Source organism: Dendrobates tinctorius, unplaced genomic scaffold (assembly GCF_039654945.1).
Source record: "Dendrobates tinctorius isolate UK_male_01 unplaced genomic scaffold, ASM3965494v1 ptg000094l, whole genome shotgun sequence".
Classification (NCBI taxonomy): Eukaryota; Metazoa; Chordata; class Amphibia; order Anura; family Dendrobatidae; genus Dendrobates; species Dendrobates tinctorius.
This window is the reverse complement of record NW_027361762.1, coordinates 5425480-5445972: the sequence shown is the minus strand read 5'-3', so window position 1 is coordinate 5445972 and position 20493 is coordinate 5425480. Positions and strand designations below refer to the sequence as shown.

The following is a 20493-nucleotide window of genomic DNA, read 5'->3' as shown; positions in this document are numbered from 1 at the left end:
CTATCTGCTCCCGTATCCCATTTTCGCAGTCCCTTAGTGTTGTTGCCCGTAATCGAAGTGCCATTTTATCGGATTGCCATGGACCGAGTCAGGCCCTTAGTTAAGTCCACCAGGGGTCATCAATACATCCTGGTGGTAATGGACTATGCTACACGGTACCCACAGGCAGTACTACTGAGAAACTCCTCCGCCAGGAGTATAGAGCGAGATCTAGGTCATATTTTCTCCCAGTCGGGCCTGCCAAAGGAGATTCTGACAGACCAAGGGACACCGTTCATGTCCAAGGTAATCACTGAGTTGTGTGAAAGGCCCTCCAGATTACCTAACTCAGGACACTGGCCTAGTGGAGAGGTTCAACAAGACTGAAATCTATGTTGAAGAAGGTCATGGTGAAGGATGGGTGAGAAGACTGGGATTGCTCGCTGCCAAAACTACTTTTCTACATTAGAGAAGTCCCACAAGCTTCTATATGGTTCTCACCATTCGAGTTGTTGTATGGATGGCACCCTCAAGGACTTCTGCACATTGCAAATGAGACTTGGGAAGCGGAGGTTACGCCCCTGCGAAGCGTCATCGAACATGTGGCCCAAATACAGTACAGGATCATGAGGGTGATGACAATTGTCAGAGAAAGTCTCCTTCCAGCACAAAGCAAGTAGGCAAGGGTCTACAATTGTTCAGCAAGACTGAGACAGTTTAGCCCTAGAGAACGGGTGTTAGTGTTGATCCTCAAGGTGGAAAGTAAGTTCCTGGCCAAGTGGCAAGGGCCAAACGAGGTGGTTGAAAAGTTAAGTGATATCAACTACAAGGTCCACCAACCAGGGAGAAGAAAGCAGTACCAAATTTACCACCATCAACCTGCTCAAACCTTGCCGAGAAAGGGAACCTGTTGTGAGTTCATTTTCCCCTTCACCATTGAGGTCTGATGAACCGCCTCTTCTGGTGAAGGAAGGTAGTGAGGCTGATTACCAAGCACCTGGGCAGGATGATGATGACTGGGTGACGGGAATTACTGACTGGATATAAGGCAGCCGACGTCCTTCTGCCTTGCTGGTGATCTCTCTGAGGGATTCTAGGAGACCAGTCTGATTCCTGCTCCTCAAAAGCTAAGTTTTCTGCTCTACTTTTTGCATTTGTGTTTTGGTTTTGTTTTGCATTGTTTTCCTTGATTTCTGCCATTCCCTGCTGGGGTGAGCTGAATTCCTTTTTGCTCTGTCTTCAGAAAATACCTGAGTACTGATTTGTGCAGTCCTGTGGGACTTGCTCCCGGTCTAAACCTTGTTCTCGCTCTAGTGGGTTGTTGATGCCTTTGCCGGTTCCCAGGAGGCCATGGACCCATATTTCAATGGATTTCATCTCTGATATGCCTGTCACTCAGAGAATGTCTGTTATTTGGGTGATTTGTGATAGGTTCTCTAAGATGGTTCATCTTGTACCACTCCCTAAGTTGCCATTTTCCTTTGAGTTGGTGCCCCTGTTTTTGCAACAGGTGGTTCGCTTGCACGGGATTCCTGAGGACATAGTATCTGACAGAGGAGTTCAGTTTGTGTCTAGATTTTGGAAGACTTTCTGTTCCAAGCTGGGAATTCAGTTGTCCTTCTCCTCTGCTTTTCACCCTCAGACCAATGGGCAGACGGAGAAAACAAACCAGACCTTGGAGTCGTATTTGAGATGTTTTATTTCCGCTGATCAGGATGATTGGGTTTCATTTTTGCCCTTGGCCGAATTTGCTTTAAATAATAGAGCTAGTTCTGCCACTTTGATGTCACCTTTTTTTTGTAACTTTGGGTTTCATCCTCGATTTTCTTCAGGGCAGGTGGAGCCTTCTGCCTGTCCAGGTGTTGACACTGTGGTGGAGAGAATGCACCAGATCTGGGACCAAGTGGTGGATAAGTTATCTCTCTCCCAGGAAAAGGCCCAGCGGTTTTCCAACCGACATAGGACCATTGGTCCCCAGTTTAAGGTTGGTGATATGGTTTGGTTATCATCAAAAAATATCGCTATGAAGGTGGCTTCTCCTAAGTTTAAACCTAGATTTATTGGACCTTACAAGATTTTGGAGATTATTAATCCGGTCTCTTTTCGTTTGGCTCTTCCTGTTACATTTAAAATCCATAATGTGTTTCATAAGTCCTTGTTGAAGAGGTTTGTTGAACCAGTAGTTCCTGGGGTGGCACCTCCGGACCCTGTATTGGTTGAAGGTAACATGGAATATGAGATAGAGAAGATACTGGATTTCCGTCTGGCTAGACAGAGACTCCAGTATTTGGTTAAGTGGAAGGTTTAAGGTCAGGAGGATAATTCCTGGGTCTCTGCCTCTGATATTCATGCCAAAAGATTGGTGCATGCCTTTCATCAGGCTCACCCTGATCGCCCCGGTGGCGTGGATGAGGGTTCGGTGACCCCTCCTCAAGGGGGTCGGTACTGTTGTGAGTTCATTTTCCCCTTCACCATTGAGGTCTGATGAACTCCCTCTTCTGGTGAAGGAAGGTAGTGAGGCTGATTACCAAGCACCTGGGCAGGATGATGATGACTGGGTGACGGGAATTACTGACTGGATATAAGGCAGCCGACGCCCTTCTGCCTTGCTGGTGATCTCTCTGAGGGATTCTAGGAGACCAGTCTGATTCCTGCTCCTCAAAAGCTAAGTTTTCTGCTCTACTTTTTGCATTTGTGTTTTGGTTTTGTTTTGCATTGTTTTCCTTGATTTCTGCCATTCCCTGCTGGGGTGAGCTGAATTCCTTTTTGCTCTGTCTTCAGAAAATACCTGAGTACTGATATAGTCTTTTTGAAGCCTAGCGTCTTCAGGGCTTTTTTCCCTATCAGCTGTTGGCTCTTGTTTTGATAGGGTTTTGGCGGATTACAGACAGCAGCTTTTCTATCCTGTCCTATCTAGTTAGCTTGGGCCCCATCATTTGCTCAGCCTATCTTTCTATCTGTGTGAGTGTTTTTTCATCTTGCTTCACCTTCATTATATATTGGGGGCTGCCTATTGCTTTGGGGTCTGCTCTGGGGCAGTTTAGATTTCCCTTTCTGTCTTTAGGCTATGTAGTTCTCCGGCTGTGATCGAGGGGTCTAGGGCACCGTAGGAACCCCCCACGGCTACTGCTAGTTGTTGTTGATAGGTTCAGGGGTCTGCAATCCGATAGCTGCCAACTTCTCTGGTTTTCTGGACTTAGCTAGTATTTCTGTTTTTGCCTCCTACGGTGACTCATTCATAACAGGAACCGGTGGAAGCTGCATGCCTGTGAGCCAGTCCTGAAGCCAGGTTCAAGGATGTCACAGTGGCAGACACTGTCACTGACCCAGAAACAACAGTGCCGTGAGATGCTTCAGCAGAATCGAGACCTGTTTACAGAGTTACCAGGTTGTACGCAAGTTTTGGAACACGAAATCCTGACTGAACTGCATGTGAGGGTAAATCAAAAGGCGTATCGGATTCCTGAAGCCCGTCGAGAGGTAATCTCCAAGGAGGTGAGGAGAATGTTGAGCCTGGGCATCATCGAGGAGTCAAAGAGTGGTTGGTTAAGCCCTATTGTCCTTGTGCTGAAGCCTTATGGAGAGTGGTGCTGCTGTAACGACTACAGAAAATTATATGAGGTGTTCAAGTGTGACGCGTATCTGATGCCCTGGGTTGATGAGCTCATTGAGAGGCTATGGTAAGCCACATATATCACCACCCTCAAACTAACGAAAGGGTACTGGAAAATGTTCCTGTCCCCAAGTTCCAAGGAGAAGATGGCCTTCTCTACACTTGATGGGTGCTTTCAGTATACCACAATGCCGTTCAGACTACAAGGCGCCCCAGATACCTTCCAGAGGGCCATGGACCGGATCCTAGACCCTCACAAAAAGTATGCCACCGCTTATGTGGACAACATCATGACCTTCAGCCCGGATTGGGGAAGTCACCTTCAGAAGGTCAGGGCAGTACTGGATGCACTGAGGATGGCACTGTTTAACATAAACCCAAAGAAATGCGCCCTCGGGAAAGAAGAGGCAAAATACTTGGGCTACATCATCAGAAGTATCAAGATAAAGCCACAAATAGACAAGGTGGAGGCAATCCAAAAGTGTCCGCAGCCGATCTCCAAAAAGTTTTGCAGGGCGTTTTTGGGAATTTACACTTTATATCATCAAAGTACAGTACATATTGTCATCTGTGCTACATATTGTATTTAAAATGCTTTTCTGGGCACAAGAAAGAAAAACTGTCTCTCTCTATGCAATGAGTTAAAGTCACCAAGTCTCTTACCTTAGTTTTCCTTTTTTTTAGCTCCCCTTTAGGCTCCTACATCCTTGAGGTTTGTTTCTTGTTTATAGACAGAATTCTATCTCTGTGCCTCTAGACTACAACTCTCAATAGCTAGTAGGCTCTAGCTGCTCTGCCAGAGGTGTATTCACCCCACAGCTCCCTCGCACCCACACTTTGTGCCTGCCCTATCCAAATACAAAGCACCATCTGGTGACTCCTAGATAGTCGCAAGATGGGTAAACATTCCTTCCACTTCCCCTCTTATGCACTAATTCGAGACACTCCTGTAGTCTCAACATTGCTAAATCCCACCTTAATTGTTCAAAGACAAATAATGTTACTGCTCCTTAAACTGGATTCAAACAAGCTCACCTATAGTAGATACTTCTGTGAACCCTGCACTGCATCTGTGAGTTCAGTGCTCCCTTCCAGTGCACATCACTGAGGTTTACACTCACACCACCCATGACATCAAAACTCTTAGAACTACTGACTGAGTCTTGCCTCTTGCATGCAGAGGCTTGACTGACAGGTTATCATCTGGTCAAAGCACAGACAAGAAAGTTATGTACTCTGTGCTTTGAGCACACTGAAACAGTAAGTAAGGAGCTAGAAGTTACATGAAAACATGAAACAGTTGTACCCAACTTTACATGAGTCAAGTAATGGGTTATTAGCTTGGGTGTGGTTACAAGGGAATTTTACATGCCTGCAATCAGCAAATGACCAGTTGCTCTTTTTCATGTTACATTCATTTTTACCATCAAAGGAAACATCATTAGAATTGTACATTAGGGAAAGTGGAACAAAACACCCATGGCAAATGGCAAAATACAATGTTCTGTATACCTCTTTCAGCTGGGGGAGTCAACTCCAAAAAACTTCTGCATTTTTCATCTGCAATAAGACAAAAAGAATTATAAGCACACAAAGTACATAATTTACCATCTAAAGCAGTTTTCTAAAGAAAACAATTATTATTCAAAGAATAAAGAAAATTATACTCATCTTCACAGGCAACCTGCTGGTGCCTCTTGAAACTGTTACCTTGTTTCCGATGCTCTTTGTTTCTTGGTGATAACTGAAACGGCTAAAAATGCTTGCTTTGCCAGTCACTGACTGCGACAGGTGAGTATTTTTTTAAGCAGCCCAAGGCTCTTGAACTATAAATTTTGTTCTCTAGAAACCATTTCAAAATGTTATTATAGGACAGTACAGTGGTCATAAATGGGTTGTCCTCATTCATAACATTGTTGTCCCCAGGTACAGTTTGAGATATATATATATATACGAGTATATACACACATATACACACACACGTGGTCAAAATTGATGAATTGATGCTTGTTGGTACCCCTCGTTTAATGACAGAAAAACCCACAATGGTGAAAGAAAAAACTTGAATCTGACAAAAGTAATAATAAATCAAAAATCTATGATAATGAACAAATGAAAGTCAGACATTGCTTTTCAACCATGCTTCCACAGAATTTAAAAAATAAAAATCATGAAATAGGCCTGGACAGAAATGATGGTACCCCTGAAAATAATGTGACAAAAGGGACATGTTAAATCTAGGTGTGTCCACTAATTAACATCACAGGTGTCAACAATCTTGGAATCAGTGAGTGGGCCTGTATAGAGGGCTACAGATACTCACTGTGCTGTTTGGTGACATGGTGTGTATCACACTCAACACGGACCAGAGGAAGCGAAGGAAAGAGTTGTTTCAGGAGATTAGAAAGAAAATTATAGACAAACATGTTAAAAGGTAAAAGTTATAAGACAATCACCAAGCAGCTTGATGTTCCTGTGACTACAGTTGCACATAGTATTCAGAAATTTAAGCTCCATAGGACTGCAGCCAACCTCCCTGGACATGGCCGCAGGAGGAAAATTGATGACAAATCAAAGACAGATAATACAAATGGTTGCAAAAGAGCCCTGAAAAACTTCTAACCAGATGCTCAAGGAACATCGGTGTCAGATCGCACCATCCGTCGTTGTATGAGCCAAAGTGGACTTCATGGGAGTCGGCCAAGGAGGAGGACACCATTGTTAGAAGAAAAATCATAAAAAAGCCTGACTGGAATTTGCCAAACTACATGTTGACAAGCCACAAAGCTTCTGGGAGAATGTCCTATGAACAGATGAGACAAAAATGGAACTTTCTGGCGAGGCACATCAGCTCTATGTTCACAGATGGAAAAATGAAGCATATCAAGAAAAGAACACTGTTCCTACTGTGAAACATGGAGGAGGCTCTGTTATGTTTTGGGGCTGCTTTGCTGCATCTGGCACAGGGTGTTTAGAATCTGTGCAGGGTACAATGAAATCTCAAGACTATCAAGGGATTCTAGAGAAAAATGTGATGCCCAGTGTCAGAAAGCTTGGTCTCAGCCGCAGGTCATGGGTCTTGCAACAGGATAATGACCCAAAACACACAACTAACAACACCCAAGAATGGCTAAGAGTAAAACATTTGACTATTCTGAAGCGGCCTTCTATGAGCCCTGATCTATATCCTTTTGAGCATCTTTGGAATGAGCTGAAACATGCAGTCTGGAAAAGGCAACCTTCAAACACGAGACAACTGGAGCAGTTTGCTCTTGAGGAGTGGGCCAAAATACCTGTCAAGAGGTGCAGAAGTCTCATTGACAGTTACAGGAATCGTTTGATTGCAGTGATTGCCTCAAAAGGCTGTGCAACAAAATATTAAGTTAAGGTTGCCATCATTTCTGTCCAGGCCTATTTGATGAGTTTTATTTTTTTTTAATTTCTGCAGAAGCATGGTTTAAAAGCAATGTCTAACTTTCATTTGTTCATTTTCATAGATTTTTGATATATTATTACTTTTGTCCGATTCAAATTATTTCTGTCACCATTGTGGGTTTTTCAGTCATTGAACAAGGGGTACCAATAATTTTGACCACGTGTGTATATATATATTATATAGTGCTCAAAAAAATAAAGGGAACACATCCTAGTACATTGTGTTGGTTAAGTGTTCCCTTTATTTTTTGAACAGTATATTATACATGTGTATAAGCCAACCCGAGCATAAACCGAATCCCTTAATTTTGCCACAAAAAACTGGGAAAACTTATTGACTCGCTTATAAGCCTAGGGTGGAAAATGCAGCAGCTATTGGTAAATTTCAAAAAATAAAATTAGATACCAATAACAGTAAAATTAATTGAGACATCAGTAAGTTAAATGTTTTTGAATAGCCATATTGAATCAGGAGCCCAATATAATGCTCCATACAGTTCGTGATGGCCCCCTAAGATGCACCATACAAAATACACTCCATATAATGCTGCACAAAGGTTAATAATGGCCCCATAAGATGCTCCATAGAATAATATTCCCTGGCCCCATAAGACGTTCCATAGATTATGCCCCATATGCTGCCCCATAAAATGTTCCATAGAATAGGCCCCATAAGATGCTTCATAAATTATGCCCCATAAGATGCTCCATAGATTATGCCCCCATATGCTGCCCCCATAAGATGCTCCATTGAATATGCTCCCATATGCTGCCCCCATAAGATGCTCCATTGAATATGCCCCCATATGCTGCCCCCATAAAATGCTCCTGTCATGATCCATGCTGGATCAGGACATATAAAAAGCACAGGTAACCTTTTTTTTCCTAAGCTCTGCTTAAGGTTGTTTTTTGCCCCCGGTGGCCATTAGGATTATTGCACTGTGGTGTCGTTTGTTCTAAGTTTGCCCCCGGTGGTGGTGAGCGTCATTGCACTCTAGTTTCTTTGGTTAAGTGCACATGATTATAATGCAGGTGTGATTGCTGGCTCTGCTATAAAAGAGTCACAGGTGTTGCAATCAGGGTTGGTGATAGTGTTCATTTCAACCATCCTTGGTGGAGGAAGGAGCTGGAGAGCGTTCCTTGCAGCACTGTCTTAGCCCTGGTGTGAAAGGAGTCATAGGGAATTTCCTTGTAGCTCTGACAGAGCTTGGTGGCAGCGATTCAGGAGGAGAGCTGCATGCTGGTGGTGGACTCTGTTTCCAGAAGCAAGTGCAACAGAGTAAAGCTGAGTGGTGTTTCCCTGTTTGTGTTTTTCCTTAGCGTGTATTAGTACAGCAGTGGGGCCAGTGCCTGCGCCACCCAGCTCCCTAGCAAGGGATAGGTGTAGGGTGTGCTAGGGCGACAGGTTCCTGATCGGTGCCTGGTGCGGAACCGGCATAGGGAATGTTAGGAGCGTTGGAGACACAGACTCAGGGGAGTGCAGGAGGTCTCCACATCCCCTTTCCCTATTGCAGGGCCCACCATTGTAACTGTTTCCCTTCCCTTTATCTTGTTTTAGTTACCGGCCTGTGAGCCGTGTCACACAGGACAGTATCACGTGCCGCATCCTATTGTTCTAGTTACCGGCCAGCTGGTCACGTCACACAGGACGGGTCCACGTGACATTATCACCAACCGATAACTTTTTTTCTGCTGAGCCATGGATCCAGTTCAGCTCTTTTCCCAATTGCTGCAGACCCTTACTAATGAGATTAGGGGGCTGCGCGGAGGGTTGGTGCGGCAGCTGTGGCTGTTGGTGGGCTCTGGGGGCTTGGTCCAGGAACAGGCTCAGCCAGAACCCAAGATATCCCTCCCTGACAGATTTTCTGGAGAGAGAGATCAATTCATGGTGTTTCAACAAGCCTGTAAATTTGTAAATTGTATTTCAGGCTGCGCCCTCGTTCATCAGGGAGTGAAGAGCAATGGGTGGGAATCATTATGTCCCTTCTTAAAGGGGATCCCAAATCCTGGGCCTTCTCCCTACCGGATGATTCTCCATCTTTAGAGTCCGTGGACGAGTTCTTTGCGGCTTTGGCGCTTGTGTATGGGGATCCTGATGGCGTCGCCCTGGTGGAATCCCGAATCCGTAGGTGTAAACAGGGAGCCCAGGTCGCTGAGGAGTACTGCTCTGAGTTTAGGAGATGGGCCACTAATACTCAGTGGAATGACCCTGCACTTAGGAGTCAATTTGTGCAGTTTGTCTACAAAGTTGCAGGATACTCTGGTGCAGTACGCCACCCCCAGGTTGCTGGAGGCCGCCATGTCACTTGCCATCCGGGTGGATAGACGCCTTAGGGAAAGACATATACAAAAAATGCCCCCTGATGTCCTCACTAGGGAGGAACACCCACCAGTGCGGACGGAGGAACCCAGACAGCCCGGTGTTGTTGATACAAAAAAGGAGGTGTCTGTGGCTCGTCGTGGTGGGGGGTATGCTTTTCCTGTGGGAAGCCTGGCCATTTTATGAGAGCCTGCCCAGTTCATGCCAAGTCTCCTGATGAGCCCATGCAAGTAGGAGGAGCTAGTTTGTGTACGGAGCTGCCTACGGTTTGGGGAGTGGTGTCGACATGTTTGTTCTGTGGGCAGACTGGTCATGTCCTGAAGGCTTGCCCATTGCATGCCAAATTATCTGTGCCATCTGAGAAGCCGCATTCCCCTGGTCGCTTGGAGGGAGGCGACCAGGGAGTATACATTTCCTCCATTTTGCCCTCCCAAAGTACCATGTCAGCAGAGTTCTGGGCTGGCGGGGTACCGGAGGTGATACCGGTGTTTGTGGACAGCTGAGCAGGAGTCAGTCTGGTGGATGCTCGCTTTGTCCAGACTCATGGTCTGAGGTGTAGGACGCTAGCTCAGCCTATAAGCATCCAGGCCATAAACTCTGTTCCACTGAGCCAGGGGAGCTTGACCAAGGTCATAGAGGATATCCATCTGCGTATAGGACATCATGAGGAGTCCTTGTCATGCTACGTCTTGGAGGGAATGCCAGTACCTATTGCTTTAGTCCTCCCTTGGCTGAAGAGACACAACCCGGTAATAGATTGGCGGTCGAGCGAAGTGGTCAGCTGGGGGCACTCGTGTGAGGGCTGCTGCCTAGGAACTACTGTCTCTGCCATCTCTCTTTAACGGACCCCTTACTCTCCGGTGAGGGTAGCAGATGTGCTGCAGGAGAGTAGGGGCAAGTCTCAACCCTCGCCATTGGACAACCCTGGGAGGCGTAGACCTCTTGGTGGAAGGGGTTGGAGGGTGGTGTACCCCTTGGTGAGGTGCGGTGGTGTGAGTGTGGTGACACAGGGGGAACGCCTCTGTTTTCAATCCCAGAAAGAGTTCTCCAAGTGGTGACAAACGAACAAGTGGCAATAAACGTTCAGGTCCAGACCTGTGTGTGAACGAGCGTGTATGGGTGGCCTCCAAAAAACATCGAGTGGAAGTGTGTTGTGGAGTGTTACCATCTCATACCAAACATACACATACACAACCCGTTCCCCAGGTCAGAGCTTCGGAGATGTGTGTTGCCTCCAGAACATACGTTGCCAATACCAGCGGGCTTGTTTCTCATCAACCTGACATGCAGGTAGTTGCTGGGGTGAACTCTGGGTCTGGGCGTCCCCGCTGTAGGTGGTTCCCTGATGGGGAGCGGTCTTGAGGGTCCAGAGGCCCCTCATTAAGGGGTGGGTACTGTCATGATCCATGCTGGATCAGGACATATAAAAAGCACAGGTAACCTTTTCTTTTTTCCTATACTGTGCTTAAGGTTGGTTTTTGCCCCCGGTGGCAATTAGGATTATTGCACTGTGGTGTCGTTTGTTCTAAGTTTCCCACGGTGATGGTGAGCATCATTGCACTCTAGTTTCTTTGGTTAAGTGCACATGATTATAATGCAGGTGTGATTGCTGGCTCTGCTATAAAAGAGTCACAGGTGTTGCAATCAGGGTTGGTGATAGTGTTCATTTCAACCATCCTTGGTGGAGGAAGGAGCTGGAGAGCGTTCCTTGCAGCACTGTCTTAGCCCTGGTGTGAAAGGAGTCATAGGGGATTTCCTTGTAGCTCTGACAGAGCTTGGTGGCAGTGATTCAGAAGGAGAGCTGCATGCTGGTGGTGGACTCTGTTGCCAGGAGCAAGTGCAACAGAGTAAAGCTAAGTAGTGTTTCCCTGTTTGTGTTTTTCCTTAGTGTGTATTAGTACAGCAGTGGGGCCAGTGCCTGCACCACCCAGATCCCTAGCAAGGGATAGGTGTAGGGTGTGCTAGGGCAACGGGTTCCTGATCGGCGCCCGGTGCGGAACCGGCATAAGGAATGTTAGGAGCGTTGGGGACACTGACTCAGGGGATTGCAGGAGGTCTCCACGTCCCCTTTCCCTATCGCAGGACCCACCGTTGTAACTGTTTCCCTTCCCTTTGTCTTGTTGTTTTAGTTACCGGCCTGCGAGCCGTGTCACACAGGACAGTATCACGTGCCGCGTCCTGTTGCTCTAGTTACCGGCCTGCTGGTCGCGTCACACAGGACGGGTCCACGTGACAGCTCTATTGAATATGCCCCCACATGCTGCCCCCATAAGATGCTCCATTGAATATGCCCCCATATGCTGCCCCATAAGATGCTCCATTGAATATGCCCCCATATGCTTCCCCCATAAGATGCTCCATTGAATATGCCCCCATATGCTGCCCCCATAAGATTCTCCATTGAATATGCTCCCATATGCTGCCCCCATAAGATGCTCCATTGAATATGCCCCCATATGCTGCCACCATAAGATGCTCCATTGAATATGCCCCCATAAGATGCTCCATTGAATATGCCCCAATATGCTGCCCCCATAAGATGCTCCATTGAATAGGCCACATAAGATGCTCCATAAATTATGCCCCATAAGATGCTCCATAGATTATGCCTCATATGCTGCCCCCATAAGAAGCTCCATAGATTATGCCCCCATATGCTGCCCCCATAAGATGCTCCATAGAATATGCCCCCATAAGATTCTCCATTGAATATGCTCCCATATGCTGCCCCCATAAGATGCTCCATTGAATATGCCCCCATATGCTGCCACCATAAGATGCTCCATTGAATATGCCCCCATAAGATGCTCCATTGAATATGCCCCAATATGCTGCCCCCATAAGATGCTCCATTGAATAGGCCACATAAGATGCTCCATAAATTATGCCCCATAAGATGCTCCATAGATTATGCCTCATATGCTGCCCCCATAAGATGCTCCATAGATTATGCCCCCATATGCTGCCCCCATAAGATGCTCCATAGAATATGCCCCCATAAGATGCTCCATTGAATATGCCCCCATATGCTGCCCCCATAAGATGCTCCATTGAATATGCCCCCATATGCTGCCCCCATAAGATTCTCCATTGAATATGCTCCCATATGCTGCCCCCATAAGATGCTCCATTGAATATGCCCCCATATGCTGCCACCATAAGATGCTCCATTGAATATGCCCCCATAAGATGCTCCATTGAATATGCCCCAATATGCTGCCCCCATAAGATGCTCCATTGAATAGGCCACATAAGATGCTCCATAAATTATGCCCCATAAGATGCTCCATAGATTATGCCTCATATGCTGCCCCCATAAGAAGCTCCATAGATTATGCCCCCATATGCTGCCCCCATAAGATGCTCCATAGAATATGCCCCCATAAGATGCTCCATTGAATATGCTCTCATATGCTGCCCCCATAAGATGATCCATTGAATATGCCCCATATGCTGCCCCATAAGATGCTCCATTGAATATGCCCCCATATGCTGCCCCCAAAAGATGCTCCATTGAATATGCCCCCATATGCTGCCCCCATAAGATGCATTGAATTTGCCCCCATATGCTGTCCCCATAAGATGCCCCATAGATTATACCCCCATATATTGCTGCTGCCGCTACTGCTGGTATAAAAAAAGACATACTCACCTCTTGTCCCTGGGGGCCAGGTGCCGGTGTGCTGAGCAGACGAACACCGGCGCGCTATGGTGGACAGGTGTCGCCACTGGCTCAGGACCCGGCCCCTGAATATTCACCTGTCCCGGTTCCAACACTGCTTGACGCTGTCTGCCAGGTCCCTCTGCAGTGACGTTCAGCAGAGGGTATGCACTGACTACGTCATCGCGCCCTCTGCTGCTTGAACGTCACGGACAGAGGGACCCAGCGGGCAGACAGCAGCGTTGGAACCGGGACAGGTGAATATAGCATATACTTATCTCCCCCTGGCGCGTCTCTGCATCCCCGTTCTCCCATGGTCTCCCTTCCTTCCTTCATCGGTCACATGGTACCACTCATTATACTCATAAATATGCATATATTCATTACTTTAATGAGCGGTACCATGTGACTGCTGTAGGAAGGAAAGGAGACTGTGGGAGAAGCAGGGGGGCTGCAGAAACACGTCAGGTGGGTCAGTATAATCTGACACCCCCGATCCCCCTCCCCCGCCGACCCCCTGGCTATATAACTCGCGTATAAGCCGAGAGGGGGACTTTCAGCCCCAAAAAATGGGCTGAAAATCTTGGCTTATACGTGAGTATATACGGTATATATATATACATACACACACATACATACATACACACACCACTGAGTCTCTGCTGCTGCTCCCAGGGCACTGTATTTGAGGCGGTACTGAGATCACATCAAGAGCACAGCAACCAATCAGCCAGCTCAGCAGCTCTGAGCGGATGTTCCATCTACACAGTCAGAGCTGTTGATCTCACTAATTGGCTCCTGCACGGTCAACCTGACATCAGTGCAGCAGGCAACACCAGAGACAGGGAGGTGAGGCTGAGATTCATCATTGGATCTGTGGGCAATGAGTAAGCCTGTTTAACCCCTTCTGACATATGATGTACTATCCCGTCCAGGTGTCCTAGGCCTGAATGCACATAAACGGGATAGTACGTCATACGGGATCAGCCGCACTCACGGGGGGAGCGCAGCTGATCGCAGCCGGGTGTCAGCTGATTATACTGATTGTTAGCCGATTATCGCACCCGGCTGTCACGGACCGCACCTGATTGTCACGGACCGCTCCCGGCACTTTAACCCCCGGCACACTGCGACCAAACATGATCGCAGCATTCCGGTGGCATAGGGAAGCATTGCGCAGGAAGAGGGCTCCCTGCATGCTTCCCTGAGACCCTCAGAACAACGTGATGTGATCGTGTTATTCCGAGGGCCACCTTCCTGCAGGACCCCGGATCCAAAATGGCCACCAGGTCCTTCCGGGTCCTGCAGGAAGGTGTCTTGTCAGTGCCTGCTGAGAGCAGGCACCGGCAAGCCTCCTGCACTGCCTGTCAGATCCTGCAAAGTGTCAGATCAGTGATCTGATATAATACAGTGATGTTCCACCCTGGGACAAAGTAAAAAAGTGGAAAAAAAAAGCGTGTAAAAATATATTTTTTAAAAAATTCCTAAATAAAGAAAAAAAAATAAAGAAATGTATTTATTGGGGAATATTTATAAATGTAAAAAAAGAAAAAAAACAATAGAACACATATTTAGTATTGCCACGTCCATAACGACCCACCCTATAAAACTGTCCCACTAATTAACCCCTTTAGTGAACTCCTTAAAAAAAGGTGACAATGCGCGATCAAAAAGATGGCTATAAATAAACATGGTACCGCTGAAAACGTCATCTTGTTCCGCAAAAAAAGAGCCACTATACAGCATCATCAGCGAAAAAATTTAAAAGTTGTAGCTCGCAGATTAAAGCGATGCGAAAATAATTATTTTTTATTGAAAATTGTTTTTATTGTATAAAAGCACCAATACACAAAAAAGATATAAATGAGGTATCGCTGTAATTGTACTGATCCGAAGAATAAAACTGCTTTATCAATTTTACCACATGCGGAACAGTATAACCCCCCCCACTAAAAAGAAATTCATGAATTGCTGGTTTTTGTTCATTCTGCCTCCCAAAAATTGTAATAAAAGGTGATCAAAAAATCTCATATGCCTGAAAATGGTACCAATAAAAACGTCAACTCGTCCCGCAAAAAATAAGACCTCACATGACTCTCTGGGCCAAAATATGAAAAATTATAGCTCTCAAAATGTGGTGATGCAAAACTATTTTTTGCAATAAAAAGCATCTTTTAGTATGTGACAGCTGCCAAACATAAAAACCCGCCATAAATAGTAAATCAAACCCCCCGTTATCACCCCCTTAGTTAGGGAAAAATAATAAAATAGAAAAAATGTATTTATTTCAATTTTCCCATTAGGGTTAGGGCTAGGGCTAGGGTAAGGGGCTAAAGTTAGGGTTAGGGTTGGGGCTAAAGTTAGGGTTAGGGTTGGGATTAAGGTTAGGGGTGTGTTAGGGTTAGGTTTGTGGCTAGGATTATGGTTAGGGTTGGTATTAGGGTAAGGGGTGTGTTGGGGTTAGGGTTGAAGTTAGAATTGGGGGGTTTCCACTGTTTAGGTAAATCAGGGGCTCTCCAAATGCGACATGGCGTCTGATCTCAATTCCAGCCAATCCTGCATTGAAAAAGTCAAATGGTGCTCCTTCTGTTCCGAGCTCTTCCATACGCCAAAACAGTAGTTTACCCCCACATATGGGGTATCAGCGTATTCAGGACAAATTGCACAATAACTCTTGGGGTCCAATTTCTTCTGTTACCCTTTGGAAAATAAAGAATTGGGGCAAAAATATTATTTTTGTGGAAAAAAATATGATTTTTTATTTTTATGGCTCTACGTTATAAACTTCTGTGAAGCACTTGGGGGTTCAAAGTTCTCACGACACATCTAGAAAAGTTCCTTTGGGGGTCTAGTTTCCAAAATGGGGTCACTTGTGGGGGGTTTCCACGGTTTAGGCACATCAGGGGCTCTCCAAATGCAACATGACGCCCGCAGACCATTCCATCAAAGTCTGCATTCCAAAACGTCACTACTTCCCTTCCGAGCCCTGACGTGTGTCCATACAGTAGTTTTCTCCCACATATGGGATATCAGGAAAAATTCCACAACAACTTTTGTGGTCCAGTTTCTCCTTTTACCCTTGGGAAAATGAAAAAGATTGGACCTGAAGTAATTTTTTTGTGAAAAAAGTTAAATGTTCATTTTTTTTAAAACATTCAAAAAATTCCTGTGAAGCACCTGAAGGGTTAATAAACTTCTTGAATGTGGTTTTGAGCACTTTGAGGGGTGCAATTTTTAGAATGGTGTCACTTTTAGATATTTTCTATCACATAGACCTCTCAAAGTGACTTCAAATGTGATGTGGTCCCCCCCAAAAAATGGTGTTGTAAAAATGAAAAATCACTGGTTAATTTTAACCCTTGTAACGTCCTATGAAAAAAAATGTTGGTTCCAAAATTGTGTTGATGTAAAGTAAACATGAAGGAAATGTTACTTATTAAGTATTTTGTATGCCATATCTCTGTGATTTAAGGGCATGAAAATTCAAAGTTGAAAAATTGAGAAATTTTAAAATTTTTTGCCAAATTTCCTTTTTTTTCAGAAACGCAAGTTATATCAAAGAAATTTTACCACTAACATGAAGTACAATATGTCTCAAGAAAACAATGTCAGAATCACCAGGATCCATGGAAGTGTTCCACAGTTGTTACCTCATAAAGGGACAGTGGTCAGAGTTGTAAAAATTGGCCCGGTCTTTAACGTGCAAACCACACTTGGGGGTAAAGGGGTTAATCTTTTTATAACAAACTGGGACTTTGGGCCTGATATTCTGAAAAGAGAAAATCCATTTAAAGATAACAGCTAAATTAGATTGCATCATAAGCAATACTATTCTAGGGTGAGGTTTCATATTATGAGTGTCACGATTCCTCCACTCAGTGTAGAGTGGCCACTAGCTGTCTAATCTGGGGCAGAGGTGTGTTGAGATGTCAGTATCATGATAGACAGCTCGGCCATACAATTTTGAGGCTTGGGCGTGCTGTGCTGTCAGTGTGGTGAGTGACTGTCTAGTCACCGAATCAGGGCCGGGGCATGCTGGGTTTTGCTCGGAATGATTCACAGGCTATTTAGCTGTCTGCCTACCTGCCTCTGATCTCTGACAGTTGTAGCTCTGCTCAAGTGCTCTGTGCTTTGAGTTCTAGTATTCTGATCTCTGTTGCCTGAACTTGGAGTTGCCTTTGACCATCCGTTTGCCTAGTCTCTTTATCTTATCCCATACCTTCTTGGAATTCTGACCCCAGACTGTGACCTGACTGTGCCTTTGCCTCACCCCCTTGTTTTTGGCATACACTCCTGGCTTTTGACCTTGGACTCCTTGATTTCCTCACCCCACGGCTAGTCCGTAAATCAGGGGTCTCAAATTGCATTCCTCGAGGGCTGCAAACCATGCGTGTTTTTGAGATTTCCTTAGCATTGCACAAGGTGCTGGAATCATTATCTGTGCAGGTGATTAAATTTATCACCTGTGCAATACAAGGAAACCCTGAAAACATGACCTGTTTGCGGCCCTTCAGGAATGCAGTTTGAGACCTCTGCCGTAAATAGTGACTTGTGTCAAATTTGGCTTGTTGAAGAATTTTACAGGGATTTTGGGAAAGTCACCACATTTTCTCCAGGCAGCTCTCCGGTAGAAAAAGAGTTATATACATGTATATTAACAAAAGAAAGAAGCAAAATATGAATGTGTGTCATAAAGTACATAGCAGACCAAATACTGGAAAACTGGAAAGGAAAGAAGAAGTGGAAGAGGAGACTAGAAGACTTCTGTTATCGTGTATTTTAAAGTAGAAGACGATAGAGTTCTGCTATAACTTCTGTGTCTACCTTAATACAACTTCGACTATTTAAAGTTGAGCAATCTCATGTAAACTTCAGACTAGTGATAAGCGAGCTTGCTCTCCACTGCTCGGTATTCGATCAAGCATCGGGGTGCTCGGGCACACTCAGTACTCCATTGAGTATTCCTGGTGCTTATGCACATGCTTTTCAGTCACTAACATGTGGGAATTGTCTGTCAATCACGGTAGTGCCGCAGCCATATTGGGAACTGGCATTACTGTGATGGGCGGGCCGCATCATGTCATTGGGTCTATATAATACCAGGTGACGTGATGCTTGCCACACTGTACCCGGAAATAATGTAGGGAGAGCTGCTGGACAAGGGAAAATGATCAGAAAACTCATTATCAGGCTTATACTGTATCTATTGTATTCAATACCGCTGTTAGCTGAACTATTTCGCATTTTAGTTTCGGCACATATGCACTTTTTTAAACTACTGGAAACTAGATTGAGCTGTAAAATTAATCTTATACTTTTATGGTGCACATGCACTTTATATCCTATCCACTTTAATAACAATACATAGTTGATCGTTCGATTAGCACAAAATAATTTTTGATTATTGTAAATTAGGCAAGTTTTGCCTTGTCTTGCTTATCTTGGATTATTTTTACTTTGCTAGGCAATAAGTCTCTCTAAGTCTTTGATGCATTAATTTTCTTTCTACATACCGTATATACTCAAGTATAAGTCGACCCAAATATAAGCCGAGGCACGTAATTTTGCCATGAAAAACTGGGCAAACTTATTGACTCAAGTATTAGCTGGGTATGCATGATCTCCTCATCCCTATCCTGGTATGTCTGGCTCCCCCGTTCCTGTCCTTGTATGCATTGTTCCTCCGTCGCTGTCCTTGTATGCATGGCTCCAGAGGCGTATCTAGGCTCTCTGGCACCCGGGGCAAGAATTCGGTTCGGCGCCCCCCCCCCCCCCCCCAAGTACATATGTGACTTGCACACTTAGCCATGTACCCACGAGCTGCTCCTCCTAATGCTCTCAATGTTCAGTAAAAAACTGAGAGAAGCAGGAAGAGAAGCTCGTTGTCAAGTATGAAAATCGCACATGAGTGAAGTGTCCATGTGATGACTACTGGAACCTGCAGCGCTGAATCCTGACATTCCAGGCTTCTGAATTCTCACAACGAATGCACTGCACACATTTAGGATTCTCCCTTGCCGATGTACAGTCATGTCAGCACAAGTATGTGATTTATATACTTCTGCCACATTCCGACTAGACGTGCCCGGCCTCGCTCCGTTCACTTTCATTGAGTGAGGCCACACATGTCTAGTCAGCATGTGACCGCATGTATGTAAATTACCGGCATGAGAGAATCCTGACAGCGTTCAGTGAGCACTGTGAGAATTCAGAAGTCTGCAGTCACATAGAATGACAGCAGACTCATCACAGACCTGGAGAACCCCTTTAATGTTCCTAACAAATAAAAACATGAGAATTAGTCAGTATCACAAATAACATTTACATCCAAGTACCTTATAGATGACGTCGTCTCTGCAGTCAGTCTCCTTTTCTTCTAGACCCCATGATGAGTTTTCTCATCCACAGCCGTCTCTGCAGACTTCCATCTTCTCCGGTCTTCTGCAGCAAATCTCCACACGATGCCCTTAAAGATAGAAGTGTCATTATAATGCCCCTAAATAAAAATATCTGCAATATACTGTCTCCTCACACTATTCCCCTCCCTCATCATACTGTCTCCTCTAACATCCCCCCTGTTCACCATACTGTCTCCTCATATATTTACCCCTCACGCATATTCCCGACTCCCCATACTGTGTCCACTCACATTAACCCATTCGCTCCCCATACTGTCTGCACCAATCCCCCATACTGTTTCCTCATACATACTCTTTATTTTGTGTCCTCAAATCTCCCCACACATTAAATCCCCCCATCCCCAACATACATTAAGTACCCCATCCCCATTCCAAATCCCCCCACACATTAACCCAATCCCCACTCATTAACCCCCATCAGCACTCCAAATTCCCCCACACATTAACCCCAACCCCACTCATTAACGCCCCCATACATTAACCCCCATCCCCATTCATTAACCCCCGCACACATTAACCCAATCCCCACTCATTAACCCCCATCACCACTCCAAATCCCCCCACACATTAAATAACCATCTGCACTCCAAATACCCACACACATTAACCCCCATCCCCACTCATTAACGCCCCCACACATTAATCCCCATCCCCATTCATTAACCCCCCCACACATTAACCCAATCCCCATTCATTAACCCCTGCACACATTAACCCAATCCCCACTCATTAACCCCCGCACACATTAATCTCCATCCCCATTTATTAACCCCCGCACACATTAACCCAATCCCCACTCATTAACCCCCGCACACATTAACCCAATCCCCACTCATTAACCCCTGCACACATTAATCCCCATCCCCATTCATTAACCCCCGCACACATTAACCCAATCCCCACTCATTAACCCCCATCACATTAAATAACCCCCATCCCCACTCTAAATACCCCCACACATTAACCGCCATCCCCTCTACAAATCCCCCCCATCTCCACTCATTAACTCCCCCTCACCTCCCATCTTCGGTGGTTCTTCAGCTCCACAGTGGAGCACACTTACCAC

At 45.5% G+C, this 20493-nt stretch overlaps 1 protein-coding gene across 1 annotated transcript in view; it reads right to left on the bottom strand.

Moving 5' to 3' along the window:
- Window positions 1–20493, bottom strand: part of GSG1 (germ cell associated 1) — a 128855-nt gene that overhangs the window by 9321 nt on the left and 99041 nt on the right. Inside the window, exon 3 of the mRNA XM_073586664.1 lies at window positions 5105–5152. Coding sequence (XP_073442765.1) covers window positions 5105–5152 — 48 coding nt within the window. The remainder of the gene's footprint in view (window positions 1–5104; window positions 5153–20493) is intronic.